General features: G+C 53.7%; 2 protein-coding genes across 12 annotated transcripts in view; both read left to right on the top strand.

Annotated features, from left to right (window-relative positions):
• The first annotated feature begins 197 nt into the window (after nucleotides 1–197).
• Nucleotides 198–8,783, top strand: LOC121676871 (cytochrome b-c1 complex subunit 1, mitochondrial). The gene is made up of 13 exons (XM_042053893.1): nucleotides 198–233; nucleotides 359–499; nucleotides 972–1,058; nucleotides 2,059–2,188; nucleotides 2,959–3,157; nucleotides 3,721–3,800; nucleotides 3,942–4,057; nucleotides 4,460–4,603; nucleotides 5,352–5,512; nucleotides 6,512–6,597; nucleotides 7,043–7,131; nucleotides 7,670–7,745; nucleotides 8,564–8,783. The coding sequence occupies exons 1-13, from the start codon at nucleotides 198–200 to the stop codon at nucleotides 8,626–8,628; spliced, it is 1,410 nt and encodes a 469-aa protein (XP_041909827.1). The 3' UTR covers nucleotides 8,629–8,783.
• Nucleotides 8,784–20,187: 11,404 nt separating this feature from the next.
• COL7A1 (collagen type VII alpha 1 chain) overlaps nucleotides 20,188–21,279 on the top strand; it is a 31,361-nt gene continuing 30,269 nt past the window's right edge. For 6 of the 11 annotated variants that reach the window (XM_042017237.1, XM_042017270.1, XM_042017269.1 and 3 more), the window contains exon 1: nucleotides 20,195–20,546. The gene's annotated coding sequence lies outside the window, so the exon portion shown is untranslated. Of the gene's footprint in view, nucleotides 20,547–21,279 lie in introns of all 11 variants that reach the window. The other 5 variants (XM_042017243.1, XM_042017287.1, XM_042017262.1 and 2 more) reach the window with 3 other exon arrangements.

Raw genomic sequence — 21,279 nt, 5'->3', positions numbered from 1 at the left:
GGCGCCGGGGGAAGCCCGGCCGGGCCGCGGGCGGCCCCGCAGTGCGGAGCGGCTGCCGGGCCCCGCCTGTGCGCCGGCCGGGAAGGTCATGGGGACGCGGCGGGCGGTGCGGGCCGGGCGGCGGTGGCTGTGGGACCGCCCGGGGCCCGGAGCGGGGCCGGGCGGGTGGGGGCGGCGGTGGCTGTCACTGTCACCCAATGCGGGGCTTGCCGCCGGCCCGCTTTCCGCCCCCGGTACTGGAGTGTGACCGGTTCGTGCGGCTCTTCCCTGGGGTTTCCCAGTTCTTCAAAGCTCTGAGTTCCCGGCCGTGCCGAGGGGAACAGGTGGTTAGTGGTGATGACAGCCTTTATTTTTTCAGGCAGCTTTATTGACTTTGACAAGGAAGCGAGGGGCTGCCACCTATGCCCAGACACTCCAGAACATCCCTGAAACCCAGGTCACCACCCTGGAGAACGGCCTCCGTGTAGCCTCAGAGGAGTCCAATCAGCCAACCTGCACGGTAAGTTTAACATTGATTAGGGGCTTATTTGAAACAATCAGCCTTGTCTAGCCTGCAGCTAGTCTTCTGAAAGGGACAGACCCCTGTCTGAACCAGCACTTTTGACAGAGACCTACTTGTTCACTGCTTCTCTTTGTGAACAGGTGGGATTAATATAGCAGCAGGAGGCCCGGCCTGGTGTTGTGCTGTCTTTAGACAAGCTTTTGTGCTCTACAAATTTATTCAGCCTCACAGTTTTTGTATGAGCAGTAAGTGATCAGTAAGTTATCACTCTGGCAGAACCAGCTTTGGTGAAGCCGAGAGAGAAAAAGCAGAAATATGTGCAGGAAACAGTTGCTAGTTTGTTCTTATTTCAGTTCTTCTAGCATAATGTTTGTGGAGCAGACTTCTTGTCCCTGCTGTTAACATTTGTGTCATTAGGATGCTGATAGTTTTCTTCTCTGATGTTGGTACTTGCTGGTTTTGCTGCCAGGTGGGTTTGTGGATCGAGGCTGGGAGCCGCTATGAAGATGCGAAGACCAACGGGGCCGGTTTCTTTGTGGAACATATGGCCTTTAAGGTAAGGATGTGTCCTAGGTCTGCACAGAGCTGCCCTGAGTACTCCGTCCATACATTGTCCTCTCGCTTCGGAGGCTGTAGCTGTTGAAAGAGGGTGTAAATCAGGTCATCTGAGTCTTAGAGACTTTGCACGCAGTATGAAAATAAATCTCAAAAGGCATGTAGCCCATGTGGTGCTCATTGGTTGAATGTGCAGCAACTTGCAAGCATGCATGAATTAAGTCTTATTTACTATTTGCTTATTTTTCCTCTTAAAGGAAAAAATGTAATTAAGTAGTGTAACACACGTAGAGCACTGTGTTATGAAGCATGTTTGCTTAGGTTAGCACAGAGAGCTCAAAGCAGCATTTCCTGTAACCATTTATTTTTCTTTGCTTTTCTTACTGGTCCAGCAAAGTTTAGAGGCTACAGTTCTTGTTTTTCAAATTATGCAGATGTCTGCTAGACAGGGCAGAAGACATCTAAGCCTGGGACTTGCTGACTCAAGTTCAGCCTGTGCCTTCATAGGCAACTGCAGCACCTGGCTTGCTCCTTAAGTGATGGGCCCTGTATTTAGAAGTAGTCTTCTGCTTCTATTTGTCTTCTTCTGAATATCACTGCTTGGATAGCTAGAAATCTGCTTGGTTTTGGTTTAGGCTTTTTCTTGGTTTACTTTCCAGGGATGTGCTGTTCAAACACTGTTGTCTCAGCGTAGCTGCTGAGTTTGTGTTGGTTAGTGGTGATGACAGCCTTTATTTTTTCAGGCAGCTTTGTTGTGTATCGATAAACACAACCTTTATTGAAAGTTTGTGTTGGTCTGTCAAAATACACCTCAGCCATCCTTTATCTAGAGAAAATAAACCAAGTTTCAAATGTCTTGCCTTGTGTACCTGCCCTTGGCTTTTATGAATCACATGACAGTTTTTATTGCTTTAGGTCTTTATTGTTATTTTCATTGCTTTAATTCTGCCCTGAAGGGAAGTTTGTTCATTTCATAATTGAGTTGATCTGGTTTCCTTTAGGGCACTAAGAAGCGTCCTGGCTCAGCCTTTGAGAAGGAAGTGGAGAGTCTGGGTGCTCACCTGAACGGGTACACCTCCCGTGAGCAGACTGCCTTCTACATAAAAGCCTTGTCCAAGGACATGCCCAAAGGTAGGATGGCCAGGGGTAAAGTCTGACTAGGAGATTAAGTTTAAGTGCATGTGCTTGTGTTTCTCACCCCCAAGCATCTTTTCTACCAACAGACCAGGGGCTGAAGTAGCTGAGCAGTAAATTGGAGGTCCTGGTTGGTAGTTGGAGAGAGTAGTGCAGTGATGTGGTGCTTCAAGGCTGTATGTTCACGTGTCCCTAACCCAAGTGCTCTAGTTATGTCAGGCTGCACTGCATTGCCAGGAGGGAGGGTGGGAGGGATTCACTAGTTTATGGTTGTTTTATGGAGCTTAGTGACAGCTGCTGTAGGAGGAGTCCTCAGTGCAGCTCTTGCAGGTGCTCCTCCTGCTCTGTACTGCCGCGTGCTGCCTCCTCTGAGTCGGTTTTGGGTTGAGGCAGTGATTTGAGTCGGGGCCTTACTGCGGACATGGGCTATGCTGTAGGTGCCACAAACTCTCTCTAAGGATTGAGTGTGTATCTGGAACAGTACCTGCTTCTGACATACTTCCCCTTTTGCAGATGTTGCCTGCACTCTGCTGGCAGGGGTGCTCGGCAAGCTGACTTGGACTTCTTGCTAAACCAATGTTGTTTGTCCCTCCCAGATGCTTTGGGAATGGGTAGCACTCAGCTCTGTTACGTTGTCCCCCCTCCCCAGCGTGGTTTTTGCTCACTGCTGTGTGTCTCTTCTCACTCTCTTTCAGCACTCACTGCTCTTTCAGCAGCACTGGGTAGCAGTCAGGCAGTGGCATGCTAACGTAGGAATTGTGTTGCAGTTGTAGAGCTTCTGAGCGACCTTGTGCAGAATTGTGCGCTGGAGGATTCTCAGATCGAGAGGGAGCGTGGTGTCATCCTTCAGGAGTTGAAGGAAATGGACAGCAATCTGGCAGATGTCACCTTTGATTACCTTCATGCCACTGCTTACCAGGGGACTGCGCTGGCCCACACTGTTGAAGGGACCACAGAGAACATCAAGTGAGCAACAGGCTGGGTGTGGTGCACAGCCCAGGGGTGCAGTCCGTGGGGTGCACAACTGCTGCTTCTTGGGCATGGTGACTGCACAGTGTGTACATGGAGGTGATCTGAGTCCATGGGCTTCTCCTGCTGCCCTGACTGTGTTTTCCCCATTGGGGCTGGTGAAAGTGTAATGCTGCATGCATTCCTTAGAACCACCTCCTGCAAGCCCTTCCTGAGGTTGGAAGGGACAGGTTGAACCTTCTCCCATACCTGTCAGTTTGACACTGTTAGAGAAATTGGAGAGCTGGGGTGCTCATTAAAGCAGTGGCCTTGTACCCTCCAGTCTGTACTGAAGTCTATCCTTAACTCTCCACCTTGGCTGCTGGTTCCCATTCTTTGTGCTCTACAATTAGAGCCCAGGTCAAACACAGTACATAGTGCAGCCTTGCTTCTAGAAAGTATTGTTACCCCACAACAAAGAGAATCACTGCTGTCTCTGCATTGTGAACTTGTTTCTCCTAAGCCTCTCTTTCCTCCCAAGTTGGAGATGCTGATGTTCTGGGTCTTTGTGTTCTTTACAGGCGGCTGACTCGAGCAGATCTGGCTTCATATATTGATACTTACTTCAGAGCACCTCGTATGGTCCTGGCAGCTGCTGGAGGTAAGTTCTAGATGCTTGTGATCCTGGGAAGCCTTGGTATTTTTAAGCATGCATCAAACTTGTCACACATTGCTAATGTAAAATCAGATGTTTTTGTTAAATTAGTCTGATTTAGCAAATCTCTCTCTTTATCATTGCCAGGTATTTCCCACAGAGAGCTGGTAGATGCAGCTAAGCAACACTTCACTGGGATGCCTGTTACATCCAAGGAGGGTTCTGTGCCTGCTCTTGCACACTGTCGCTTCACAGGGAGTGAGGTAAAGTTGCTTTGGTTCCCATCAAAGCAAGCAGCTGTTGCCTAACTGTTGAATGAATGTGAAACCAATTACAGCTGCTTCTGAGTGGAAAAGTCTGTGTATCTCGGAGAAGCTGATGATGCACCATCTTGGTACTGCTCCCACGTTCTGTTCTTGGGGCTTATTGCCACGTGTTGGGTTTTAGATGGAACCCAAATCCATTAGGAGAGTGAGGCTGTTGCTCATATGATCTGCTGCAAAACTCACATCAGAGCAGCTGGTTTGTGCTTAGTTCTGCCTGGGATTCTTTGATTTCACTGAAATAACATCAAGTGCCCCAGTTTGTCAGCCTGGCATGGCAGCAGGCTGCAGACAGATCACAGTGTTCATTCAGTTCTGCCCCACTCCTTGATGATTTTCCAGATCCGTGCCAGAGATGATGCTCTGCCCCTTGCTCATATTGCTCTTGCCGTGGAGGGGCCAGGATGGGCTGATCCCGACAACGTGGTCCTCAATGTGGCTAATGCTATCATAGGGCGCTACGACCGCACTTTTGGAGGTGGGAAGGTAAGAGTCTTGGGAGTGCAACAGGGAGAGCCTGGAGAGCCTTCACTTTAATGTGAAGTGTTATGGAGACCCTAGGTGGATGTGCTTTAGGGGAGGCTGTTCTGGTTGACTTCCAACTGCAAAGGGGTTAGGAGCCTGGAAAGTAGAATAGAAGTGTAATCGAGGCTAATCCAGGACACTTCTTGAGAGGTGATGCTGGCAAATGAACTGAACCTTCTCTGCTAAGTTTGGAAGAGGTGTAGCTGGTGAATTCTCAGCAGCTTATTCCCACCCTCACAACTAACCACTCTGTGGGGGTGGTGATGGAAGCAGGACAGAATACCCTACAGTCTCATGATGCAAGTTTGCCTTACCGCTGCAGAGCAAATGGAACTTGTTTAAAACCTCGGTATCGCATCCGTTATCGTCTGGAAACTGTCTGGCCTGTGTAACTGTGCTAACCCCTGCTGCTGGGAGACCTTGTCCTCCCCATTTTCTCCCACTCCTACGATGGTGTGCATACCAGCTTTTCATCTGCAGCTGGGAAAGGAAATGGTTTTGTTGAATGGACTCCTAGCCCATTGTCTGTGGCTTTTCCAGCAGTGATTCTCATCTGTTGACCACATGAAGGCTCTAAATTAAACTCTCCTTCAGCAAAGTGTTCCGCTCTGTCTTGTCTGTGGTATTTGTGAAAACAGCTCAGTGGGAAAGAATTTGAGCTGTGAGGAAGCTGAAAGTGAAATGGCTGACAATATCTCCTTATTTACAGAATCAGTCTAACAGGGTGGCTGCGCTTGCTGCGGAGCATAATCTCTGCCACAGTTTCGAGCCATTCAACACCTCTTACTCAGACACCGGCCTCTTCGGTTTCCATTTTGTTTCTGACCCTCTGTCCATAGATGATATGATGTTTTGTGCTCAGGGGGAGTGGTAAGTACAACTTTGGCACAAGGTGCTGTTTAAGATCTAAGCCTCTTGTGGGAGACTGAGCTGCTGGGGGAGCATATTAAGTCTACAGAGAGCTGTGTCTCTTTATGAACTTCTTGGTGACTTGCATTCTGGTTAAGTGATCCTGTAAGTGGTTTCTGTAAATCTCTTAGGGTATATGGCTTTTGAGGAGCTGTTTTAGTTTCTTAGGGCTTTTCAGGTCTTTTGTTCATGCTTTCAAGTATTAGCACCGAGGCTTTGGGGTTTTTTATATACAAGTGAGATCATTCCTTAGACAAGGCTTTCCTAGGTGCCCAAGAGATGTATCTCCATTGTCTTGTTAAGCCTGAGCAAAGCAGGCAGAGTTCCTGCTGCTCAGGTCCTTGTGTTGTGGCTGATGAATGACCTGCTGCTGGAATCATGCCAGCGTTTGGGAGCCTTCTGGCTGTCCATCTTATTGTGTCCGTGAACCAGTAATGGTTCAATGCTATGTCTGAGCTACAAGCCATGCTGTGTGTGGAGCAGGTGGAGTGAGCCCTTGCCCCAGAGACGTGGCCATTGGCAGGGGAAGAAGGGATTTAGCAGCTGGAGTCCAAACAGACTTTGTGGAGCTGTCTTGTTCTTTCAGCATCAGTTTTCATAGCAGCTTTCCATGCATGGGAATGGATGACACGCCTTCCTTCTCCTGTGACAGGGCAATGCACAGCACATGCTGCTGGGCAAGCCAGAGCCAGCACCAGGGCTGCTGAACCTCTGAGTGTAAACTCAGTGTCTATCCTGCTAGCTGAATCCCCTGCCTGTGTGCTGGAGCTCTTACCTCCTGCTGCTCAGTGCTCCCCAGTTCTTAGCTGCTCTGTGGAGATCAAGGATGAATGTCAGCCTGCAAGACAAGCAGTGTTGATAACAGCTTATTTTTGAGGAGGCTTGGGAAAGGGAGGAATTCACTTTCTGAGCAGACAAACATCTTTAAGAGCTTTCATGGTCTTTCTGTGTCCTCTCCAGGATGCGTCTGTGCACCAGTACCACAGAGTCAGAGGTGACAAGAGCCAAGAACTATCTCCGAAATGCCATGGTGGCTCAGCTGGATGGTATGTTCTGGTTTATGGGTTGACCACTGTGCAGCTTTCAGAGGGTTTCTGCTTGTGCTTCTCTTGGGGAGCAGGACCTGTGCTAGAGACTGCAGTTCTGCTGGCAGGCACTGGGCAAAACTTCTTTTTCCTGCTCCACACTCTTCCTGCCATGTTGTCAAAGCAGCTGACCCCAGCCTGCTGTGCTCCCACGAGTGACATACTGCCTGGTGACCTGAGACCCTCAGACTCGTCTGCCTTGGCTGTAACGTTTTGGAGACCAGTGAAGCAATCTGTGTATTGCATAGCTCCTGCTGGAGCTGCACAGACTGGGAATTAAGACTGTGCTTCGTTAGCAGATGATTTAATGGTTAGAGTTTCTACTCTGTGCTTTGGCTGATGATCATGCTGTGCAATTCTGGAAGGCTTCTTGGTGCACTGACAATGTGATGTCTTCAACATCCAGGTACCACACGAGTGTGTGAGAATATTGGAAGCCATCTCTTGCACTACGGACGCCGTATCCCTCTGGAGGAGTGGGATGCCAGGATTTCTGTGAGTATCCATTTGTTTTGGCTGGGATACCTGAGCATGGTTGGTGTCAGTATTGTCTGGCCTTGGTCTGTTGCAGTAACACGTGGCTTACTTATTCCTTAATCAGACTGCCTGGAGTCCAGACGGTTATCCTGCTGACACTGATGTAACTGTCAGAATCTCTGGCACACACGCAGTGGTGTATCCTGTGTCCTTGTGACTGGAGTCAGTCCATCCCAGAAAGGGCATACAACTGTGTCAAGAAGCACCACCTGAAATTCCTTTAACAGTTTTCCTAATTTGTGTAATTCTGCAGCCACTCTATCCCTTAGGAGACTTCTGATTTTGGACTGGCTTGTCATCTGTACCCACAGAAGAATGCACTGTGTAGGGACATTAGCCATACTTGCAGGCAGAGCTGGGCAGTTGGTGCAGATGGCCCCAAGGGTCTGATTGTATCTTTTAATGATCTTGATATGTAATGGCAACAGTAACTTGCAACTTTGAGAAGTGCAGATCTGCTGGAAGAGTCATTAATTGCTTGTTTGATGTTTAATAGGCCGTTGATGCAAGAATGGTGAGAGATGTCTGCAGTAAATACATTTATGACAAATGCCCGGCAGTTGCAGCAGTTGGTGAGTAGCATGTGACAATCAGTACACACTTCAAAAACAGGATGGGGCCAAGAGCAGAGTGGAAGTGAGCTGTGGGCAGTCCTGATGTGTCTGTCCTGACTCCTTAAACCACTCTGGTTCTTTACTGGTGTCCTCCTACCTCTGCACATGAGGTGTGCCAAGGCCCATTTGCCACGAGATCAGACCTGCAGGTGATGGAGATGCAGTGGCAGCGAGCTGCTGGCTGTCCTCCCACCTCTGCCTGCTGTGGAGCCATGACTAAGACTGGGAGTCCTGTAGCTGGGTGCGGGCCCAGCACGTCTGCCAGGTGCCCTTACCCTGGGGTCAGGGTGGTTTATGTAAGGGAAGTGAAGGGACCTGATCCTCCTGTACTGCTCTGGCATGTCTGTCTGGCCAAGGACAAATTCCTCTCGGAAAACCTGCCTAAGCAGCTCAGCTCTGCTGCCTCCTTCCTGTGTGTTGTGAATTCCCCTCCTCCTTGCAGCTGTTTCCTCTGGCCTTCAAAGTGGAGCAGTTTGGAAAAGGGAGACAGTTTTTGAGCAGGAAGTTGAAATGACTTGGTGGCTCCCTGTATGATACCTGTATGGGGAGCTGTACTGAGCATTATGGAGCAGTGTGAGGAAACACCTAATTTTGTCAGGAGCTGGTATCTGCTAGTTTTATTGATGCAAGTTTGAGCTGTAGTTGCCTGGTTTTGTGCAAAGCTGCTATGGATTGCAAGCACAGGCTGCTCTGCCACCATCTGTTTTAAAGACCATGAGAAATTATACAGGGATTTTTAAGTATGTCTCCAAGTGACTTTTCTCTTGTTCACTCAGGTCCCATTGAACAGCTCTTGGATTACAACCGCATCCGCAGTGCCATGTACTGGATCCGTCTCTAGGATGTGTTGCCTGCAGGTTGGAAATAATGGAGCTGTGGACTGTGACAGGTTCCCTCTGGCACTGAATGTCTTTGGCACCATGGGCAAGCTGAGTCCATTGAAAGCAGCTGTCTTCTCGGTGTTAAATGTATAAAAATAAATACATCCTATGTGGAGTTGGTTCTGCTGGGAGTCAACTGTGTCTTGCTGGGTGGTGTGTGTAGACATTGTTAATCTTGCCAGATTGGGGAGATTGGATGTGAGGAGCTGGGGCTGTTGATAGACAAACATCCTTCCAGAGGGGCTATGTTATGACAACCCATATGTTTTTATATGGAGATGTGTTACCTCTCACCTTAAGCTTCCTGGTTATCTGTAAACCAGCTCAATAATGAGCAGAGATTATTATGTAGTGGTAGTATTGGGCTACACATTCTTGTACACGACTCCATGCAGTCAGGCTCAGCTGTGCAATAACTGAGAAGCTGCTGACTGGCCTATGCCCATAAGATAATCTCTAGGTCTGAGTAGTTGGAAGAGCTACCCAGCCCTTTCTGCTTTTTTGGTGTTAAACTGGTTGTTGCTCCCTTGTCTTGCCTCTGGGAAATTGGAACATGGAACAGAAACCATGAAATGGAGCAAGGCGGGGGGGTGGAGAAAAGTTTCCCACCAGGTGGCACTAGCCTGTCACAGCTACCCTTGGAAGCTGCAAGGTATTCCTGTTTGATTTTTCTCTTTGGGATAAATGTCTCTGAGGTTCTCATTTAGTTTCCAGGGTCTGCCCTGACAAGTGAGATTTAAAAATAGTGTAAAAGTTTCTCGGAGTTAGTCATTACACTTGAGACTAATCCAGTGTGCTAAATCATTTGTGCTGAATCTGGATTCTTGATCAGAGAGTCAGTGTGTCTGAACCCATTGCGTACACTAGGCAAGTTTGAAACTGTTAAATGTTCTTGATGCAATTTGGATTTAACTATCGTCACAAGCTCTGGCTCGTTACAAGTGCACTGAGGGCTGAAAAACTAAACAAGCTCACTTATGCCTCCAGCCTTGTGGAACCAGTAAATTATTCTGCCTTGGTTTTGTGACTGCAATCAGACTAATCCTCTTTTGTCTTCCATTGCTATATATTTTCCCCTCACGGGTGATTTTCTAAAGTGTTTTGCAGTTGGTGAGAAGTACAAGGAACAGGAGATGTATATCCTCGCCTTAGCATTTCCTACAAGTTTTCTTCTTTGGCGGTATCTCTTTGGGAATGTCTGTTTTCCTTGAGTAATTAATTCCTCAGGCTCTTCTCTAGTAGTTTATTCTAGGAACAGATTCAAACCCCTCAGCAACAGATGCTTTCCAAGTTGCTCTGTTTCTCTGCAAAAGCATCTGGCTGTGCTGAGCTTTGCTCCCAGCACTTCAGCAAAGAGCAACTCCTGACCAAAGGCTGCAGCTCTGCAAGGCTGCCTGGCTTATGCACCCTTAAATGGATTTTGTAGATGCTTTTTCCGTGTAGAACTCTGAGTATCTGGGCTGATCTGGACTAGGACCTGTGCCCTGGTAAGTGGCACTGGATGCAGAGGACTGTTGGGTGCCTGTTAGAGTCAAGGCTGAGCTGTGCCCAGGATGTTGGCACTTTCAGACTGCGGTTGTGATGGCACTCTGCCTTGTAGTGCATGTTGTGTTAGTGTGCTGTGGCAATCCATGCCTCCAGAAACGTAAGTGTCTCACCAGCTCCAAGGATTGAGAGGTTTGCCATACAATTTTTTTTGCTTGGTAAACAACAAGCATTCAGACTTGGGATCTAAAAGGTGGGGAAGGGAAACCCATTCAGGAGTTGAGAGTGTTCTGGCTTGGCAAAGACGCCCGTGCTCTGCGCCTTATCAGGGGCTTGGGAAGTGTAACCTGGAATTGATGCAGTCATTAAGCATTTGGCAGCTGAATGCTTTGATACTGGAGGAACTGAAGCTCTAATCTCATTGGCAGGTCTCTTGCTGTTTGAGTTGTATGGGGGTGTTTCTGTTCCTCCACCGGAGTAGCCTCAGTCCCAGGGAATCCAAACTGGGAAATGTCTGGCATGACGGAAGTGTCCTACCTCAGCTTTTCCTGAACCTTGAGAAAGAGATCTTTTGCTGGACCTCTCCTCTCCCCTTCCTGCAGTTTCCGCTGCCCAGTGAAGGACAGTGCCAGAGGAGGGAGCTGGAACCATCCCTAGAAGCATCCCAAGTTCACTGTAACTGGAGATGGCCTGGGTGACCTAATAAATCTGTTTCCTGGCTCCATGGACAATGCGGGATTGTTCAGCGGGGCTCTTTGACCAGTTTAGTTTTCAATGGCTTAAGTGTTTTATTTTGCTACTTCACTTGGAAGGTTACTTGGGATCCCATTAATCTGTGCTGATAAATTTAGCCTGGTATATGGATTGGCCTTTGCTCCCTCCCCTTCTGCACAGTTTTACCCTCTCCAGATAAAGTCCCCTCTTTCAAGCTATTGCACTTGCTTTTCCTCCATGACACCTTGGTGTTCCATCTGTTGGCTGCAAAAGGGGAGGATTTGGAAAGGAGGATACTGTGCATTGATGTGCACCCTGTGCAAGGCTCTGCAGTTCCCTGCACAGCACTTCAGTGGCTGTCTCCACCACGCACAGGTATTCCGGGAGCATAAACTCTAGCAGTGAAAATGGGGAGCACTCACTAGAGCCCTGTGCTGAATGCTCTGTGTTGTCCTGGTTTCTGCAGAGAGAGCTGCTGGTACCCCCAGTGCAGGGCTGCAGGGCCTGGCAGATGTACAGGGTGGATCTGCCTGTGGAGCAGGCAGCCCCTTTGATATGTGAGATGCTTGTTTGGGATTCCAATGCTTGCCAAGAGAGGGGCCAGAGCAGCCAATTGTCAGAGTTGCCTCACCTGAACTAATTACCCACCCTGGAAAGTACAGTTGATACTCATCATGGGTGCTGAGCCAAGCCTGTCCTGGGGAAGCAGGGAGCTGCAGGGAGGCTTTCACAGAAATGAGAGGCTTGGAGCTGTGCCGCTCTTCGGTGCCAGAGAGCTCTTGGGAGGAGAGCCCACAGCCCTCCGGGCCTGCTCCTGTACCTGCTGTCCTGCCAAGGCTGGTGAAAAATGGCAGTGGGAGCCATAGGTGAGTGGGGTTTAGAAGACAGGGCAGCAGTGCAGCTCTGTGGTGTCTTGTGTTGCTGGAGCCTTGCTCTGCTCGGACCCCTGGTGCAGGGATTGACTGAGATGTTGGCATGGCTGTGACCAGGGACTTTCTCCCCCATCTGGCCCCTGTATAGTGTGGTTTGCTCAGGAAAGGATTGGGTTCCCCCTGTGATTAAGTGTCACTCAGTGGGGCTGCAGGATTGCCAGGCTGAGGGAGGTACCTGGTTCTTGGTAGTCCTGACCAGGGCTCCTGCACTTCACTTTGCCCTTCTGTGCACTGCTGAGACTTTGTACACCAGCAGAGAGGAAGTGTGAGCAGTGGTATCTGGACACATACCCAGCAATCCTGTTTCCTATTTGGAAAAGGAAATGCCTCGTGTAAAGCTTTAGTGTATTGATTGCGTGGAAAAGCAGTGGACAAAAGGCCCATCCAGGCCTGACTGCCAGCAACAGCCATCCCAGGCTGCTGTGAGGCATGAGGCATGGTGGCAGGAGCTGTCTTTGTCTGCAGTGGTGTGCCTGGAAGGGGTGAGTTGGAGCCCTGAACACCCTCATTAAAAGCTGCTTTACCCCACACGCCATCCAAAGAGGTTGGATGGTTCTCACTTTTCCATGCAAGTCTCTGCTTTCCTGTCCTTTCCCCTTACACATTTTCCTTCCTCAGGGCTCTGAGGTTTTTAGTGGGACTGCCAGGCTGAGGTTTGGCTTTGCTGCCCATTCAGACCATCACTGAGGATGCCCAGAAAAGCTATTTGAAGTGTGGGGCCTGGAGAAGGATCTGCTCAGGAATGGAAAATGGAGTTGCTGGGGTGGCAGCCTGGGGAGGTCCCAGCCCTGATCTGTGAGAGCAAGAGGGGTTTTTTCTGTACAAAGAGGTGTCAACAGTACCTGTGCTGGGTCATCTGCCAGGTGCCCTGGAGACACTGCTCCTGCTCAGTGTCCCACCATCCACTGCTGAGCCTCTGCCATGACCTGGGGTTATTTAAGGCTCCATACCCTGCTTTGGTGCGAGAGCTGCACAGTGGAGACAGCATGAGGACAGCAAAGGAAGCTGGGTTGAATGCCTGGTTTGAGCAAGGCTTAAGATACTGAAACAGGAGCCTGAATATCTGAGTGCTGAGTTCCTGGTTCCACCAAGAGCCTGCAGTGTGACATGGAGCATTCAGCTTTCCAGGGCGCTGTGTCGAGGTGGGTGCTGACGCCAGGTGCATTGCACAGAAATAAAGCTGCTCCCTGTGCACTGCCCTCCACACACAGCAATTCAGGTGTGCAAAGCATTTTGTAAAGCAGCCCCAGTACTGTGCACTGCTTTCTGCTTTGCATGTGACTTTTATTCAGAGTAGGCACTTGGATAATGCAATAAAGGGAACGTGCTGCTTATCTTTGTTATATTTAGGGAAGAGTGAGTTGACTCTTCTGGGGGGGATTTTTTTGGATTAAACATTTGAATGTTTAATCTAGGGAATTAAAGTGATGTTGCTTCAAGATTTAGCAGTGGATGTATTTCAGATTCAGGACAGTGCACTCAGAGTTTCTTGGGGTGCACTGTACAGTTCACCATTGTACAGAGTCCTGTGTACCAAACCCATGGCCCCTGGTTCAGGTCGCATCACTCTTGAGCAGAGCTCGTAGTGATAGAGAAACAGGCTTGGTGCTACCCATGGAACCTCGAGGGTGGGATTTCCAGGTAGGGATAACTACCCATGAGCACGGGGGTCTCTCCAAGGAGGCTTGGTGAGCAGGGGCTCTATGAACTGGAGCAGCAGGTCCTGTGTCTGTGGCAAGTTCCTGCCTCTGCTCCCCTGGCATGAAGGATGCCCCAGCGTACCAAGGGGCTGTCAGGATGAGGAGATGGCAGGTGAGTGTGCTTGGGCATCCCAACTCCACGTGGCAGTTCTGCTTTTTCCACCCCTTCCCCCCACTGTCTGCTGCGAGGCTGGAGGTCCCCACTGCCCCTGGCTGCTGTCCACTGTGGTTCTCTGGCTTCCCCTGCTTTGTTTACAGCTGTTCCAGATGTGCAGCACTTGGCAGGAGCCCCTATGACGTGGGAACACAAGTATCTCCTGTTCCTGCCTCGCACGCGCAGCGGTGACTCACAGGTGACCTTGGCCCAGCTCTGCTGAGGGGGATGGAGGATGAGGTTGTCACGGTTCAAGGTGAGTCCCGAAGGTGGTGAGGGGCCAGGGATGGGATGCTGTGGTCTTCCCTTCTTGGTGGCAACACAGAGGGGTGCAGAGGTGCTGGTGATGTGCTTTCTGCCAGAACCTGGAGCTCTGAGAGTCCCCAGTTGTCACTGCTCTGGGGATGCACTGTGTGGATGCAGACCGTACCCCATCCCCATTGGGACCCCCCCCATCCCGTGCTGCTCAGCTTTCCCCCTGGAGCTCCACAGCATCCTGCCCCACAGCTGTGGGGTCCTTGTGTGGGATGTACATGTCCACCCGCCCCGTGCCATGCTGGTGATGAACCCTTCTGCTCGATGGAGATATGAAGTCATCCTGGGGAGGTCTGGGGAGGGAGGAGTTCCCATGGTGACAGACAGCGATTCACCCGACAGGGCAGGGCGGGTACTTCATCCTTTTTGTTCCTTTCTTCTGGAGTCGGGCATGCAGCCAAAGAGCTGAAGGAGCAATGGCACAGCCTCGCGGGGGAGAGACACAAGGACAAGTCTGGTCTCGTGAGCTGCATGAATCCCTTTGGAGCACAGTTTCCCCTGCAGCCTGGCTGCTGCCCCACACGTAGGGGTGAGCCTGACCCCTCCTGCAGCATTGATTCCCTGGGTGCTGGCTCCCTGCAGCTTCCTGACCATCCTAACAGACTGATAACCAGACCTTAATCCTCCTTCCCATGGACCATGGGCCATGTGTGAAACATTCAGGGCAGTATCCTCCAGCTGCTGGGGATCCACCGCTGTGTTAGCCTGGTATGGGCAAGTGTGGGTAGAAGAGTTTTGTGCTTATCCACATGCTTTTGCCAGTGCCCAAGGCCTGCAAAAGCCCTTTCCCCAGAGGCTGCAGCATGGCCCAAACTCTCTACTGGTAAGAGCCCCCTCCTGTGCCCCTGCCCATCCCAGGCAAGGCCCCTGCTACGCCCGGGTGTGAGCTGTGCCGTCCCCTCCCTGGCGGAGCATGTCTCTCACCAGCCCTCCAGCCGCGGGTGCTGCTCCGCAAGGCTCCACTGGGCTCCCCTTGCGCAAGGAGCAGCCGAGCCCCAGGAAGAGTGGGATAGGGGCTCTTTCATGAGTCCTGCCAGAAATTATATAGAGCTGCAGGTAGTTTTTAGGGGAGGTGGTGCAGGTTGTGAAACACTTTTATAGAGGCAGAGAGGAAGCATTGAGCAACCACCCCATCCTCCCAGCTGTCAGACCGGCATCTCAGATGCAGAAGTGGAGAAGTGAGAGCAGGATCATCCAAAAGGGGTGTGAGCAAGGGACAGCCTTTCCCTGGCACAGGGGCTCTGAGAAATCTGGGTTTGGCAAGATGAGTTAGGCAAACTCCTTCCTGTACAGCTCCAGAATGTGTCTCTTGGTGTCACTTGTGAGCACAGGCCGGCGTGCTGCTGTGCCAGGGCCAGTGGTACCAAGGCCTGTGGGCTGGCAGCAGGAGGGACCGAACACAAGGCATTAGTGGCTCGTTACTTCCATCTCTTGGGAAGGCAGTGTCAGCCCACAGTGAGCTGTGGGACAGCAGCAGGGTCCAGCATGTCCGTCCTTGGGGGTTGGGATAGGGGCCTCTGAGGACTGGCTCCTCGGACTCATGAGGAATAGCCAAGCTATTCCTCTTGGCAACACTCCTCCCCTGGGAATCTTGAGCCCCTGCAGCCAGGGAGGCATCTGCTGTTGCCGTTGAAAGGAGGAACAAATATACTCAGCCCCATCAAGCTGTGTGAACCCCCTGCAAGGAGCAGCTTCTTGCAGCACAGCTGGCAGCATCCCGGGAACTGCTCCAGCTTCCCAGGCCCACATGCTGCCTGCCTGCCTTTGCTCCCTGCTGCTCAGCAGTTGCTGTGAGCCCCTGTCACTGCCCTGCTCCCCCCCAGCACCCCCCTACCATGCTGCTGTCTGCTCCTGCAGGTTCTCTGGGGTCCATGGGGGCTCCCATGGCTGGGTTAGCCTGCAGCTGGCCTTGTGTCCTTGGGTGCTGCTCTGGGAGCTGGGCAACTGCTGTTTCCCAGAAAAGCTCAACATCAGGCAGCAGAACAGCTTCCACGCACCGGGGAGGTGGTGCTGCCTTGCCCATCTACCCCTGTACCATCTGCTCTCAGCATGGGGTGGGAAGGAGGGATGGGGCAGCCATGGCTTCATGGTGCTTGTCCCACTCTAATGGGGAGTAGAGGGGGTGCCGGGTTTGGGATCTGATGGGAAGCTTGTCCCCACGTGTGACAGGGGCTGCTGTGCTGCTGCAAGTGGCCTTGCTCTCTGCAGGGCTGGGCTCTGTCCTGGCCTCCTGCAGACACTCCTGCTCGGCTGCTCCTGTGTGCCCTTCCAGTCCCCTGAAGCCAAGGTGCCCCTGGAAGCCAGATTTGGGACAGAGCACCCTGCAAGGCCAGGAGCAGCCCCTGCTGTGACAGCCCCCCAGCACCCAGTGGGGCCTGAGCTGTCCCATCTGCCACACACCTTCTTGAAGGGATGCTGGTGAGGGCTCGAGGCAGCCAGAGATGTGGCACCTTGGTGTTTGCAGGTAAGATGATCTCCTTGCTTTCCCCGGCACTGCAGGGAAGCACCAGTGACCTGGCCTTGCCCCGAGCTTCCCTCCCAGGGGCCGGCTGCAGGAATGCCACCTTTCACCTCTGCATCTCTCACCTGGCCCGAGGCGCTGCGCTGCCGACAATGCTGGTCCCTGGGGAGCCCCGCAGAGGCGCAGGGTTGGGCGGGCAGACTGCGCAGCGCTGGTGGGTGCAGGCGGGCACGGGCTGGCTCAGCCGCCCGGCGTGTCAAGTCACGCTCTGCGCACCCCGACCCAGCCCGCACATGCCCTCAGTGTGTGCAACGTGGGCTGGCAGTTCTCCCTCGGCTTCCCTTCATCTCCTCCTTCCTGCAGGCATCCGAGAGGAAACCGCTCCCTCTGCTCTGCCAGGCCCCGCTCCTGCGCTGCAATGGGTCCCTGGGTCTCCCTTCGTGCACCTCAAGCCCGGCTGTGCCCCAGGCGCTGCCAGCCACTGCCTGCTGCTGCCTGCAAACCCTGCAGCCAGGGCTGGGCTGGGAGCACCTCAGTCCTTGTAACCGCAAGGCAGGGAATTTTTATCTGCCCGTACAAAGAAGCAGGAGTTTCCTTTCCGTAGCTGCGTGTGCTGGGCTGGCTGAGGCATCTCTGGGGCATAAGCACCCCATGGGACTGTCAGCTTGAGGAAAAGCAGCACTGGCCCCATGCAGGGGTTCTGGGGGAGCTTTGCTGCACCTGGTCCCTGCGTTTCTACCATCTCCTACATGCGCATTCTCAAGGGCAAGGCAGGTTGGTTTCACTGAGCCTGGACCCTGCTGCAAGTGGAGGCTGTAGGGCCAGTAGCAAAGGGGAGCAGCTCGTGCCTCAGTCAGTCGAGAAGCTGGATTCCTGCAGAAGATCCAGGCTGTGTGTGTGGCCACCTGCAGCGTGGGGCACTTCAGCCCCTGCCTGCACTCTGCTTACCCCTTCCCCCTGCCACCCCCTGGGTCCCTGACACCCAGCCCCAGCCACTGTGCAGCCTCTCTGGGCATCCCCAGCATCACCCAAAGCCCAGCCACAGGATGCAGCTGAGGGCAGCTTTTCAACTAGGGACTCTAGAGCCCCATTCAGTGCTGCTGGCTCCTTATCCTGCTTCCATCATCCCTTCCTTATCCTGCTTCCATCATCGTCACCTTCCCTTTCTGGCACGCTGCCCCCATGCCATTGCAAAGCACCGCCAGCCCTTGGCAGAGCCCTGGTGGTGCCTGGCTCTCCCCTCACTGCTGTCCCTGAGAACCAGCCTGGCCTCTGCAGTCATGCTGACCAGGGCTGCCTTGTCCAGTACTACTCAGCCAAGGGGGGGTTACATCCCTGTGGTGTCACCATTCCCTCCTGAGCCCGTTTTGCATGGCCAGTGGGGCCTGGCCACAGTCCAGCACAGCTTCGTGCGATGCTGGTGTGCGGCTGTGCTGGCAGCAGCCTCCAGACACAACAGTTTACGGGCAGGAAAAGCTTTCCATCCCTCCACAGCAGTCGTGGGAGAGCTGGAACACACAACCACCCTACGGAGCCCTGGTGTGGGGGCACAGCAGGCTCAGCCTGACCCCAAGCTTGGCTGCCATGGGACCACTTGCCTCCATCATCCTTCAGTCACCAGACAGCTGCTGTCTCCACAGCAGCTGTGGTCTCCCACAGCTGGTAGCATCCCCTTCACTTTAGACATCCCAAGAGCCACTGGGCAGAGAGGGCAGCTCACTGATCGTGACTCCATCCTGATGTCATACTTTGATTCCTTTTGCCAGAGGGATGTGGCCTTGGGCAGCAGCAGGAAAGGGGATGCTGTAAGCTGTCCCCTCTGGCACAGAGAAGCTGGGGGGCTTCTGTCTGTTTTCCTTGTGAAGTGCAGCCTGGAGGGCTGGCATGGCTTAGACCACCCCAGACCCATTGGGTTAGGTCAGCAGGTGGTAAGGGCTGATCATTTCCCACCCTGGTCTATTTTGTGGTCTCTTGGGTTGCTGGGTTGTCCCACAGGCTGCACAAGCGTTCCCCAAGGCTGCACTGTGAGTGTCACCCTGGCCCTCTGGCCTCTCCCCAAGCTGACCGGTGATAGTGACCAGGGGTCATGGGCCCCTTTCCCAGGATGCTGGGCATGGAGCTGGCGGTGGCTGGTGCTGGAAGACATTCCTGGAGCATGTCCTGACTGGCCCCTGTGGCAGACAAGGTTCCCCCTCCAGGCTCTGGCCAGCTCCTCCTCTCCTCACCCGCCTCAGCACCAGCCCGCTGCTGCTCCCCTCCGTTGGAAAGCTCCCCAGTTTAAAAGTGCTGGGAGAGGTGGCTTCTCCCTCTCAGCAGCTCCAGAGCTGTCCCGTGCATCCTCTCTGGCTGGGGATGCTCATGTTGTGCTGGAGCGAGGAGCGCTGCAGGACCACTGTAGGGCCAGAAAACTAAAATCCTGTAAGGGTTGTGCTGAATCCCAGCTCCCAACACCAGAGGCAGGGGGTGGAGAGGGTGGGCAGAGGATGGGGCACACTCCCCGCAGTACCACAAGAGCAGCTGGCTCTGTATCTTACCGTGATGCGTGACTCATCCCGTCTCAGAGAGCTGAAACCTCACCTGGGGCTGAAGATTTCCTTCTTGTTTCCCACTAAGGCAGCTGTGAGGCCTCATGCCCGGCAAGCACAAGCAGGGAGAAGCTCAGCTCCCGTGCTTCCCTTGTGCATACTCTCAAACCAGGGGGCTCCCTTCCCTGGGGGTGGCATGACCCCTGTGGGGCTCAGGGTTAGTGCTTGCCTGGGCAGTGCCCTGCAAGGACCAGGGTTGTTGGGACCTGTGGAGGTGTCCTGGAATGTCTTGTGATCTGGCCAGCTGTTGAGTGGCATTTGGGAACCAGGCTGGTATGCACAGGCGAGGAGCTGGGGTCAGGGTCAGCCCTACACATTTTGGTCAGTGTCAATGTAGAGGAATCAACATGCTTTGGGGCTGAGCCCTGTGGGAGACGGGGAACCCCAAATCTGGGCTGTGAGAATGACTAGTGGCTGGGCTGCCAGCCTTGCAGGCTTTAAGAAGGGTGTACAGCCTTTCGGGATGTTCCCGGAGGGACTGGCGTGCAGCAGCGCGGGGGTGTGTGCGTGAGTCACTCACACCTGGTGCTCTCGCTCTGCAGAGGCAGCCCCGTCCCGCGCCGGGGGCCGCAGATTCCATACCTGGCCCTGGTATGCGGAGGGAAGCTGGGAAACACCGCGGAGGGGGAGACACTCTGGTTTTGGGGACCCAGCACCCCTGCGCGCCCCACTCCAGTGCAAATGTAAGGGGAATGCTGCTGGCAAGATGGTCAAGATGCTGCCGGGCTCTCCATGGGCGATTGGGGTTTGGAGACCACCCCAAACTAGTGCCTGCCCCAGTCCTGAGAGCCGAGATGGTGGGCAGAGCCCCCGGCATGGCTGTGAAGTGTCGCTGCCCCGGTGCCGCTGCCTGCGGTGCCCGCTGGGCGATGCTCGCCCCAGCGCTGCCCCCGTTGGCCGGGGTGACCCCCAGCCGCCCGTGCCCTGTCTCCGGCACCGCGCCCGTGGGGCTGCTCCACCAGCTCCGGGCCCGGGGCCAGCCACAGAGCCCTTGGCAGGCCCCTCCGCTCCCTGTTTAACGAAGCCCCTTATCTAATTGGGACAGGCCGCCTTGTCTTCATTAAACGGGCTCTGGCGGGAGGAGGGTTTGGGGATGGTCCTGACCTGAGGATGCTGGACTCACGGCCGGACCCACAGGGCTGGGGCAGGCAGGGGGAAACCTGTGGCCACGGCGACCTTCGGAACCCGCCCGCCAGGTTTGGGGGCCAGGGCTGGGGTCTAAGGAGAGGAAGGCTAATGAAGAGGAGGGGATGCACTGCTTGCTGTGCCTTTAAGAAGAGCGAGGGCACCGCCGCTCCTCCCCTGCCTGGGAACAGCGTGTGCCTGGGAAAGTTGCCTGTAGCCGACCCTGGAGCATCTTTGCTCGGTGGCCGGTGGCCCTGCCCCGGGCCCCCAGCTGTGAGGTGGCCGTGGGCCCCAGCAATCCCCACTGTTGCCCCCCTTGCTGCCCGCAAGAAGATGCCCCTGGACCTGTCCATTGCCCTGCCAGGAGCCGGAGGGGAGCTCCTGGGCCAGTGGCCAGGAGGACACAGGTACGTGGGGCGCTGGGGACAGGGGAATGCAGGGTGGTCAGGGGGACAGAGGGCAGGTGGCATGGGGTGCATGGCAGGTTCCTTGAGCCAGGGTCAACCCCAGGTGAGCACAGGCACCAGTGGGGAGGATGGGGTGCTGTGTGATGTGCCCCAAGGAGCAGTGCGGTCCCACAGGTGCCCTGGGGATGAGGAGCACCCTGAGGGTCAGGGGTGCACCCTGGACTGAGGTGGAGCCTCAGGGGACTGTTCCACCAGTCACAGGATGGGCAGGAAGTGAGACCAGAGCAATACGAGGTCCCTGCCTGCCTTGCTGGGCATCTTCTCCCTTTCGCCTCCTCCCAGCAACTGCAGCCGCATCACCAGTGGCTTTCCAGCCAGTTTCTCCAGCTCTGGGATAGGTCTCAGCCACAAGCCTGCTGTGGTAGCTGCTGTGAGATGGTGTTTTGAGGAGAGCAGGATGATGTCTCACAGCTGGTTCCAGCGAGTCCCCGTACTAGAACCATGGGTGGCTAGGGTCCCACATGATGGGTACCCTGAGCCATGGGTGCAGGAAAGGTCCTGGACGAGGCCTGGCTGTCCTGCAGCCTCATGGGAGCTGCGCTGGCATGGGGACCAGCCCTTCACCACCAGTGTCCTTCCCACGGCTATTGCTCAGAGCCAGGCTTTAACCCAGATGGTGCCAGGGCTCAAATTGCTGTGGCAGCTCTATCCAGCTCTGCTTGGGGCCAGGCCC

This window comes from Corvus kubaryi, unplaced genomic scaffold (genome assembly GCF_017639235.1).
Source record: "Corvus kubaryi isolate FWS band 111438036 unplaced genomic scaffold, C.kubaryi_AGA036_p1.0 136, whole genome shotgun sequence".
NCBI lineage: Eukaryota > Metazoa > Chordata > Aves > Passeriformes > Corvidae > Corvus > Corvus kubaryi.
This window is presented reverse-complemented; position numbering and strand designations above follow the sequence as displayed.

Excerpts from the sequence above, each read along its gene's own strand:
- LOC121676871 (XM_042053893.1), top strand. The coding sequence starts at position 198 with ATGCGGGGCTTGCCGCCGGCCCGCTTTCCGCCCCCG. Across the intron at positions 234-358 it reads CGGCCCGCTTTCCGCCCCCG|GCAGCTTTATTGACTTTGAC; the intron begins GTACTGGAGTGT and ends TTATTTTTTCAG. Across the intron at positions 4,604-5,351 it reads GCACTTTTGGAGGTGGGAAG|AATCAGTCTAACAGGGTGGC; the intron begins GTAAGAGTCTTG and ends CCTTATTTACAG.